We start from the raw sequence: 10973 nt of genomic DNA, 5'->3' as shown, positions 1-10973 counted from the left end.
GGGAAAACTGACCTTGGAGCCCAGGTCTGTGGCCCCTGAAGCCTGTCTGCCTCTGTGTGTGCGTGTGTGTGTGTGTTGGGGTCGTGTGTGTGTGCACCCTCTCATGGTCTCTGGTACCTCCTTGTCTTCTGCTCAGTTCCAACATCCCAACCGTGGGGCGCTGGCCCAGCCCCCCAGAGCATTGGAGAGCGACTCAGCTGCCCCCATTGCTGCCTGGGGTTGGGATTGTCTGCAGTCCGCACACACGCACACTCACTCAGCGCAGAGAGTGGCTTAGGAGATCTGATCACATGTGGACACATGGCCCAGATGCTTCCACAGTCAAAATCGCACAGGAGGAGGGACACCCTCAGTGTCCCCTCTCATGTGCAAGACCATAGGGGGGTCTGGTATTCGGCCACACCCAGTGGGATCTCTCCCCTGTGGCCTCACTCCAAGCACAGCCCCCTCGTCCCCGCCATGGTCAGCCCTGGTCACACACACTCTCTTTCCCCTCCCCGTCCTTCACGGGCCAGTCCCTGCCCTTCCTCCACTCTTGTCTCACCCCTGCCCTCCATGGGTCCCCAGATAGCCTGGTCCCTACTCCCGCCCACTGTGGGGCTTGTCCTCAGGGTTTTACCACCTCTTGGCATTGGCACCCAGGCCGCTCTTGGTTTTGGGGGCCTTCCTGGGCCTGTGGGCTGTGAACAGCATCCCTGGCCTCTTCCCACTGGATGCTCTCAGCCTACCTCCTGCTGTGCCAAGCACAAGCCTCCTGGGCCTTGCCTGGCGGAGGCACCCAGTGTGCGAGCCGCTGCTTTCAAATGAGGGAGGAGACAGCGGTTTTCCCGGGAGCAGTCCCATGTGGAGAACGGAGCCAGTGTTCCCCATCTGTGTACCCCGCGGGTGGCTGGCGACAGCAACGATAACCCGTCACCAGTGAGCGGGACCCCAAGGCCTATTCTCCCCGGGGAGTCTTAGTGGGTGAGGGGTGCAGCAGGTGAGGCCCCCGTTCAGAGGGGCTCCTCGCAATGAGTCCCAGGGAGGCTAGCTAGGTGACTGGTTTCAGATCCCCAGCAGGCGAGGTCCCCAACAGCTGACGTCCCTGGCAGGTAAGACCCCCCTGGAGGTGAGGCCCCTGGAGGCAAGGTCCCTTGGAGCGGCTCTTCTGGAGCTGAGGTGCCCGGTAGGTGATGTCCCCGCTCAGGGAGGCCCTAGCAGTCATGCGCCCAGCAGTGAGGTCCCCGGCAGGTGCTTCTGGAGCAGTCCACATCCCAGGCTGACCAGCCCACGTGAGCCAGGAGGCTCTGCTGGGCGCCGTCTGTGGAGGCGTCCCGCTGCTGCCGCCAGCAGGCTTTGCAGAACGTCAGGGCCGAGCTGCGGGATGCAGGCCACAGGGTCTCCAGCCCGCCGAGGTAGCTGAGGCGGTGCATATGGTCCTTGTCCGGCGCCAGCGGAAACTGAGCCAGTTCCTTGGAGCTCTGGGATGGATGAAAGCGTCAGGAGACAGGAACCGCTTGTGGTCCCTTCTGCTGGGCCGGGCCTCCAGGACATTCCTGCACGGCTTCTCTGTGATGCAGGCAGGATGCAGGGGTTTCTCGAAAGCTAGGTAAAACATGTGGAGAGAGTGGGGAGACAGGGGCGGGGAGTGGAGACAACATCACTGGTGAGAAATGTGACAGCCCATGCCTGCGGCCACAGGGGGCTTTCCAAAATGACACTCGTGAGTCCTGGGGTCGGCGCCTTTGTTTGTGGCAGCAGACAGAGGAGCTCACGTGACTCAGCGGGAGACAGGGCCGAGCGGGAATCCCAGCCCCAGAGCCAGGCTCACCAGCCACTAGGCAGCGCAGCCTTTGTATTTGGGGAGGGGCCCCAGGGAGCTGGAGTGGGTCCCAAGGGCTCTCGGGTTCTGCCTTGACCCCGCCCCTCCCCCTCAGGCTTTCTCAGACTTCCTCAACGCCCTGGAGTTGAGTCTTGAACCCCGGGCTCCATCTGGGAGGGGTACCACGGGCTTGGGTCTGGAAGGCGATGCCAGAGCTCATCGGGACCATACAGCCTGGGAGACAGGGCGTTCCCGTCAAAGCAATAGCCAGTGCAGAGGTGCGGAGGAGAAGGACAGCCTGGCCAGTTTGTGGGGGGAGCACAGGAAGCGCCTGGAGATGCCAGTATGAGCTGGACACATTTACTCAGTGTCCATCCCTTAGTGTTCGAAGAGCAGCCCCTCTGGTCTTGTGCTGGGTGGTCCTCGGTGTCTCGTGGGCTGGCCCATGTCCCTCCATTCCCGGATCCTACCTTTCCCCGCAGACAGTTGCATGGTCCTCCCAGACCCCAGACCCCAAATCCTGGAGCAGAAATCTAGAAATCTCTGCCCACTCTACTCTCTGCCACCCTGATCACCCACTTTAGAGATAAGAATACTGAGGTTCAGGTATACATACATGTCTCTTGCTCAAGTACACCCCCCTCAAGCCATTATGGTCCAGAACATAAAGTCTCTGTTCTTGACCTAACCCCGAACTCTTCTCCTGCTTTGCAGGTGGAGCTCCCCGTAGAGCAGACACTGTCTTTTCTGCAGTCAGGGAAAGACTCTGTCCCTACACCATCGCAATTCAGTGGCCACTGGCCCCATGAGGCCACGGAGCCCTTGCAGTGTGGCTGTTGGGTCTGAGAAACGGGGTTTTTAATGCTAATTTAAATTTAAAAAACGAATACTCACTTCTGTGAATCAAAACCAACTTCAAAATAGAAAATAGGGCGCCTGGTGGCTCAGTCGGTCGAGCGGGCGTCTCTTGATGTTGGGGTCGTGAGTTCGAGGCCCACGTTCGGTGCAGAGATGACTTAAAAATAAAGCCTTTAAATAAAAAGAAAGATCAAACAAAACCAAAAGCAACCTCAGTCAATTCAATGATTGGAAACCTTCGATGTATATATGGAACGTCCCAGATGTGCAAATCTGCCTCTTCGACTGTCTACCTTATGAAGTCTAAATACAGATCAAGGATCACAGATGAAACCCGGGCATCCAGACTCGAGGCGCACCCAGTGCAAAAGACTCACCAGATTTCCAGGGTGTACAAAGACACAATGTCAATAACTCAATCATCTTTATATCAATTACTCACGGAGATAATACTAGTTAGAACCTATTGGGTTGAAGACAGCCTTACTAAAAATGATTTCACCTTTTTTTGCATTTCTGAAAATGTGGCTACTGAAAAAAATTAAGCATTTGTGTGACCCTTACATTTCTATCAAAATGTTATGCTACTCTAGAATTTCTAAGAAAGGAAAACTGGTGGGAATCTTAATTTAAAATGTACCCACCCTCTCTAGATGCATTGGTCCGAGTATCACTGATGTGCCTACCAGGCTGTTCTGTACAAGATATACATCCGTCAATGTGGGACTAGTCAAAGTAGGGTCTCTCGCTAAAATAAAATACTAGGCAGCTGTGAAGAGTGAATAAAGCCACTTATTCAAGTCCAGAAATACACCACGATTTTATGGTCAGTTAATAATCCACAAAGGAGGCCAGAATCCGTGATGGGGAGAAAGGGAGTCTCTTCTGCGTTTGGTGTTGGGGGAAACTAAACAGCTACATGCAAAAGAATGAAACTGGACCACTTTCTTACAGTATGCCCCAAAATAAACTCAAAATGGATGAAAGACCTAAATGTGAGACCTGAAACTATAAAAATCCTAGAAGAAAAGACAAGCACTAACGTCTCTGACATCAGCCATAGCAACGTATTTCTAGATAGGTCTCCCGAGGCAAGGGAAATAAAAGTAAAAATAAACTATTGGGACTACCTCAAAATAAAAAGCTTCTGGACCACAAAGGAAATGACCAACATAACAAGAAGACGAACTACCGAGTGGGAGAAGATATTTGCTAGTGACACAGCTGATTAGAGGTTCTTATCCAAAATATATAAGGAACAAGCACAAAACAACACCAAAAAATGCAAACAAACAAAGACCAACCCATTTGAGGATGGACAGAAGGCATGAACAAACATTTCTTCAAAGAAGAAATCCAGATGTCCAATAGACACATGGAAGGATGCTCGGCGTCCCTCATCTTCATGGAAATGCCAATGAAAACCACAACGAGATATCACCTGACACCTGTCAGAACGGCTAAAATCAACAACACAAGAAACAAGTGTTGGCGAGGATGCGGAGAAAGGGGAGCCCTCCTGCGCTGTGGGTGGGAATACAGGCTGGTGCAGCAGCTCGGAAAACATTATGGAGGTGCCTCAAAAAATTAAAAATGGAAGTACCGTATGATTCTTTGATATTTCCCCAAAGAATCCTGAAACACTGATTCAGAAAGATATGTGTACCAGTATGTTTATTGCAGTATTATTTGCAATGGCCAAATGATGGAAGCAGCCCAAGAGTCTATTGATTGATTAATGGGTAAAGAAGATGTGGACTATTATTCAGCCATAAAAAAGAATGAAATCAGGTCATTCCCTACAAGGCGGGTAGATCTAGAGGGTATTAGGCTAAGTGAAATCAGTCAGGCAAAGAGAGACAGATAGCCTATGATTTCACTCACAGGTGGAATTTAGGACACAAAACAAGTAAAAAAAGAGACAAACAAAGAAACAGACTTTTAACTATAGAGAACACACGTGTTTACCAAAGGGAAGGTGGGTGGGGGGAGGGAGATAGGAGATGGGACCCCCGATGCCTGGTGAGAAATGCGGAAACAGAATTATTGAATCACCATATTGTATACCTGAAATTAATATAATGCAGTAGGCTCATGACCTTGGAATTTTTTTAAAAAAATCCACTTATTCAAGTGTAGAACAATGTTAAGGAAAAATGCCCACATCTGAGAGCGTGAGTGTGTGAAATACAGCAATGGGTGAACCTCCTCATTTCGAGGGTCATAAAGTGAGTGTGAAGATAAAATGCCCAGGGGTCAGTGTTCCTGTAGGTGAATGCAAGACATCGGTGCGTGTGTGTGCTACGGGGGAGGTATGTGGGTGTGATGTGTCCCCGTGTGTCTGGTGAATGACGTTTCGTTACATGAATGAGATAATGTTGGGAGTGTGTGTGACAATGCCCTCGGGCGTGAGTGTGCTCCCGTTCGGATGGACATGTGAGACACCGGCCATGTGAGTGCGAGGGCACGGCCATGTGTTTCCAACATGAGTGAAAATGCCCATGTGCACGTGAAAACACCTGCATGTGTGAGCCCCACCCTGCTGGAAAGAGTTGGTGAGCACGAGCGCAGGGAGTGTAAGTGGGCCGGTGTCGGAGGGTGCAAGCGACAGCGTGTCCCAGGGTCTGCGTGCAGGAGCGTCTGGTAGTGCACGGGAGTGAGAGCACCCAGGTGTGTGACCGAGGACAAGAAGGCCGAGCGTGAGTGATTGTGAGCCCCCACGTGTGCTGTCAGCCCACCTACCCGGGACCAGGAGCCTCAGGGACCCAGACACACGGATGGTGCACAGCGGGCCCCCTCCCCGAGCCCTCGGCCACACGCGCAGCACCTCCATGTGTCAGGGCCACGCCAGACACAAACCAGTTGGGTGACCCCCTTCCTGAAAGGCCCATTGTTAACAGACGCTGATATCAGCCGCACCCACCGGGTCCCCTCCGCCCTTGGCCCTCTGCTTTCCTGCCCCCCAGCCGAGCTCCGGGGGGTCCGCGGCTCCAAGGACACCGGGGGCTCTGGGGGCCAGGCTGTCTCCGGGCCCATCCAGCCTCTCAGCAACCCCCCCCCCCCCAGGAAGGCCTCCGCAGAAACACAGCACCGGGTGGGGCTCTCGTGCCAGCCTAGCAGGGAAACGGAGGCACACCACGGCAGGACGTGCGTGAGAGCACGCGGGGTGCTGGGCGTGCAGAGAGGGCTTTATGGCCCCAAAGCATAAAGCAGATGCTCCTTCAGGCCAAGGGGCGGGTTGGGGCACCTGACAACTTCCAGGATGCCGTCTGCTTGCTGCACCAGCCTGACAATGAGATGTGCCCCCCGTGGCCACCAAGGCCCTGCCAGACCTGCCCTGGGCCCCTCCCCAGCCTCTCCTCCTCCCCCCTCTACCCCCCTCACTCTGTTCCAGCTACAGGGGCCACCAGTGTTCCTCCCACACACCTCCTATGGGGCAGCCTAGTTCTCAGGGGGACTCCACAGGCATCGGGCATCCAGGACCAAGCCCAGCCCCGCAAAGCCCCCACGTGTGTGTCCCACCCAAGAAGGCAGATTCCAATCCCAGATGCTTTTCTAGCTGTGCCCTTGCCTAAGCCCTACCTGCTGTGTGCCACCTTTCCCCAGCTGTAAATGGAGCTCACCATGCCTCCTAGGTGAGCTCAGCACCAGCTCTGGTACACAGCAGGTGCTTAATACATGTGCCCTGCTACTGTCTAGCGGCTGTAGGTCCCGCGCCAGCGATTCCGTGGGGCGGAGGTGCCGGGTTGGGAGGAGGCATGGAGAGGCGGTTCCAGACCCACTGAGCCCAGCCTGCCCTTGCGGGGTCCAGGCCAGACTGAAATGCAAATCGCACGCAAATGCCGGCTCCGCGCAGGGGCCAGCAGCCTGAGCCGCCGGAGGTGCGCGCGTGGGGGCGCCCGGCACCCCACAGCCCAGCCCAGGCGCTGACCGGCCTCCAGCGCGGCTTTCAGCGCTCCGTGTAAATGTTTACACCGGGCGGGCCGCCAGGCCCCGCGCGGGCCGCCACCAGGCTGCCAGGCCTGGGAATGTAAACCCGGGTTGGGGGCCGCCCAGCGGCGGGGAGAAGCTCTGGCCCGGGTGGGCGGGAATGCGCAGGCCTCAGGAAACACCTACTGTGTGCACTCAGGGCGCCGGGGCTGGACGGGCCCAGCACTGAGTCATCCGTGAATCACGGCGGGAAGGCTGGAGCCACTGGGGGTGCACACCTGCTCAGACCCGGGGCAGGGGGTGGGGGGAAGGGCGCGGGTGAGAGCAGCCAGAGAGGGCTTCCTGGGGGAGTCGCTGTCCAAGCTGAGACTCAGAGGGGGTTGGGAGTGGGGAGGAGGAGAAGAGACTGTGCTGGGTGGGAGGAGGGGCTTGTGCAAAGGCCTGCGGGTGGGTGGGTCGAGTGCAGCTTAGGTCCATGGACACCTGTTCCTGGGCACTAGTTTCATCTGTCTGGAGGGGAAACTCAGGCTCGGAGAGGGGAGGGAGGTACCCTGGAGGACCCCAATGTCAGGAACACAGTAGAGCACATTCTGTTCTCCACACCCCCCAGTCCCACAGTGCCCCCTGCTGGGAGCACCCTCACCTCCTTCCAGTCTCCCCTCCAGGCTCCCTGGGCTCCAGCCTCCTGGCTGCACTGGCCAACTTTGGTTCAGCCTCAGGACCTTTGCACTGGTTCTTCCCGCCTGCCTGAGATGCCATTCTCTTGTGCCTGGCGGACTCCTACCTTGGTTGTTCAAGCCTCAGCTTTCGTCAATGCTCAGGAAAGCACTGTGGCAGCCCCGGATGGGGGCGGTTGCCCTGCTACTCCTGGCACAGTGCCCACCGCTTTCCTGGGCAGTATTTTTCACAAGCTGGTTCAGTGGTTCCTTGATGAGTCGTGTCTATGTTATTACTGATCATTAAGCAGAAGTGGCTGGAAATCAGGGGCCCGGATCGCCCGCCTGGCCCAGTGTAAGGGGGTCCCCGACTTAGGTCAGCTGCCCTGATAGGGAGGTGGCCATAGTGGTGGAACTCTATTTAGGGGCCAAAGAGGCTTAATTTAGATGGGGTGGGGAGGGTGCAAATTGCCCCAAGATCCTGGCAGGGGTAGTGGTGGAGGGGTTGCTGGGAGCTGGGGGTCTCTGGGCTCAGCTGTCACAAGGAATTAGGTTCTGGTCTTGAGGGGCCAGAGGTCCGGATGGAGATTAGACCGGGGCATCCAACCTCTGCGATGGGGGAGCTCCCATGCGCTGCACGGGATGCAGGTACCGGAAGGCCGGACCCGAGACCCCAAGGAACTGCCCAGCGGACAAGGACCAAGGGGAGTGGGAAACCCCGAGAGACGTAGAAATGGGGGGAGAAACAGAGATGCTCAGACACAGAGAGACACAGGTTGGGAGAAATGGGCAGGGGAAATGCCTTGGGGTGGCGATACAGAACCGCCCCCTTCGAGGGGCGTGGCCTTGGCGCCCGTGATCCCCGCTCCTCCCTGGGGCCCGCCCCCTGCCCCGCCCACCTGACGGAGTTGGGGTAGAAGGGCCTGGGTCCCGACCTCCTGTGAGTGCGCGCGTGTCCACGCGGGCGCCACGCCGGCGGCTGAGGTGTGGGCGCGGTCGCGGCGCGTGCATGGCGCCCGCGGTCTTGCACCGCGTGCGGTTCGTGGGCAAGTCCGCGCCCGCCCTGCCGGCCCACACAATCCTCCTTTCTTGTCCTTACAATGGACAAGGGCGGCCTGAGGCACGGGCTCCACTTCCGCCCTTCGCTTATTCCCGCGGGCAGCAAAGTCCTTCCCAAGACCCTGAGTTCCAGAGACCAAGGTGGGGCCCCCAAAACCTAGTGTTTGGAGTCTGAGGCTGCGACACCGACGGTGGGATCTGGGCACCTACCGGGAAGGTTCTTGACCCTGGGCGGCGGTTGCCCACCTGGCAGCCTGTTCCTGGGCACAGTCCTCCTAAGAGAAGAGAGTGGCCGCCTACACCACTCCCCCGCCCAGTCCCCTGAGCCCAATGCGCCGGTGGTGGAATTGCAGGCTTGGGGCGGTGGGAGCTCGGGGTGGGGCTCGGGTGGGGCTCGGGTGGGGGGGGGGCTGTTGCTCGTCTCATCTCGGTGTGTTCAGACCCTGTGCAGGTGGCCAGGCCTGCTGGAGGGAGGCAGGGACACATAGGCTAGGAGAGCTCTCACTGTTTATCTGAGATGCAAATTTAACCGGGCATCTGTACTGTATCTCGCAACCTCTTCACCCGCCCCCCACCGCGGCCACAATAACTGTGTGGATGTATACCTGAAGGGCGGGCACACTACAGGGTGGAAATGGAGGCACCCTAAGTTAGGTAGGCTCCAACCTAACCCCAGAGCAGACGCCGCCGGCCACCCCAGTCCTCGCCCAGGGCTTCAAGAACTGGAAACATGCTCAGTTGACCCCCACTTTCCAGTGCCCCAGCCTCCGCCAGATAGGAATACTCCGAGCTCCTTGAGCAGACAGGGAAACTGAGGCACAGAGCAGGGCCATCACCTGCCTGAAGTTTTATAGGGCTGGAACTGGCAGAGCAAGGCTCACAATTAGGGTCTGTCTTCTTCCTGAGATGTCCTGCGAAAACAGACACACCCTCTCCCTAGGGTCTCCCTGAGCCAGGGGTGCAGCCAGGCAGGGGATAAACTCAGGGTCTCCTCTCCCAACCACAAGCATGCCTGCCACCTGCTCAGAGGCTGGGAGCACCCGCCTGCCTTTCCACTATCAGTGCCACCTGCCATTGGCATGCCTGCCAGGCTCTCCAGAGGACTGGGGCAGCCCAGCCGCCTGGGAAATAAATTTAGGCTCCAGGGCCCTGGGAATCTGTGACTCCGGGCACCTCCCGGCACTGTGGGAGCGCAGAGAATTGGACCTGGGCCAAACTTGGCCACACGAGGGAGGCCGGAAGAAGCCTGTGCTCGTGTCTCTCTCTCTCTCTGTCACCTGCGAGTGCTGTGGCCTTGGGCCAGTCTCTGCCCTATTGGATGGCCAGTTGTCTCACCTGTAACACGGGGGAGGCCGGGCTATCCCCTTGCTGCCTCCCCACACGGTCCCCACACCAGGCCTCGGTGTCTGCTGCTGTTGTCGTCTGCACGTTCTGAACAGCCCACCCAGCCCGATGTGGTGCTGTTCACGGAGACACTGAGTGCCAGCACGCGACGGAGCGGAGGGGGGTGGGTGCGGGTGTTGGGTGGGGCCCCCACAGAGTGAGATAGGGACTCATTAACAGCCCAGCGGAAGGGCCGGTGCCCAACACAGGGGCTGGGTCCAGAGAAGGCCGTTGGGAGCCATGGGGCCCTGCCTGGGCTTCTGCTCAGGCATCCCGCAGGGCCCCCAGACAGGGACCGTTTAGGTGCCATGTTGGGAAGTGGCGGTGAGCTGAGACTTGGCCTTGGGAGGGTGTGCGAAGGCCCCCGGGGCCCAGAAAGGGGCTGTTTACCGAGGGGAAGGGCGACGGTCGGAGCTCTCCCCCAGCTCCCCACCGACCCACCCCGCTCTGTGTCTCTCCCCGCAGATCGAGCGCTGCTGCAGGGCGCCCCGGACGCGGTGGAGCTGCGCCAGCTGACGCCCTGGGCCGGCAGATCCCCGCGTCCGCACCGTCGGGCGGGGGCCCGGCGGAGACGCGCGCGCGCGCGATCGGGGGCGCGGCCGTGCGGGCTGCGCGAGCTCGAAGTGCGCGTGAGCGAGCTGGGCTTGGGCTACGCGTCGGACGAGACGGTGCTGTTCCGCTACTGCGCAGGCGCCTGCGAGGCGGCCGCGCGCGTGTACGACCTGGGGCTGCGGCGGCTCCGCCAGCGGAGGCGCGTCCGGCGGGAGCGGGTGCGCGCGCAGCCCTGCTGTCGCCCGACGGCCTACGAGGACGAGGTGTCCTTCCTGGACGCGCACAGCCGCTACCACACGGTCCACGAGCTGTCGGCGCGCGAGTGTGCCTGCGTCTGAGCCTACCTCACCGGGCCGGCGGGACGGCGGCCTCCCCCTCTCCGCCCGCGCGGCGGCGCCCCCACCCGCCCCGCCTGGCCAGGCCCGCGGCGACGGACTGCGCGTGCGCAGCAGGTGCCTTCCAGGCCTCCGGACTGTCCAGTTACTGCACCGAGATAAAGTGTGGAAAATGCAGCTTGCGTGTGATTCCGCGTTCTGGGGAGCCCACCTGTCGGAGGGACACCAACCTACGTGGGGTGGGGCGGGGCACCAGATCCACTGGGCAAAGGGGGACGGGCCGAGTTCCCCCCACTTATCGTACATAGGGTTCTTTCCCTGCGGTAACACCAAGGAAAGGGGTGTGCGTGGGAACAACGTCGACGGGAGCCGTCCATCCCACTTGCCTTTAGGTCCCTG

General features: G+C 58.8%; 1 protein-coding gene across 1 annotated transcript; it reads left to right on the top strand.

Annotated features, from left to right (window-relative positions):
• Positions 1 to 5144: 5144 nt before the first annotated feature.
• On the top strand, positions 5145 to 10762 carry LOC309864079 (neurturin-like; the record flags this gene model as incomplete). Its single annotated transcript, XM_082729430.1, has 4 exons — positions 5145 to 5235; positions 5626 to 5806; positions 7557 to 7600; positions 10153 to 10762. 4 exons carry the CDS (start codon positions 5145 to 5147, stop codon positions 10575 to 10577), a joined length of 741 nt encoding a protein of 246 aa, XP_082585556.1. The 3' UTR covers positions 10578 to 10762.
• Between the last annotated feature and the right edge of the window lie 211 nt (positions 10763 to 10973).

Source organism: Mustela nivalis (genome assembly GCF_964662115.1).
Source record: "Mustela nivalis genome assembly, chromosome: 1".
Classification (NCBI taxonomy): Eukaryota; Metazoa; Chordata; class Mammalia; order Carnivora; family Mustelidae; genus Mustela; species Mustela nivalis.
This window is presented reverse-complemented; position numbering and strand designations above follow the sequence as displayed.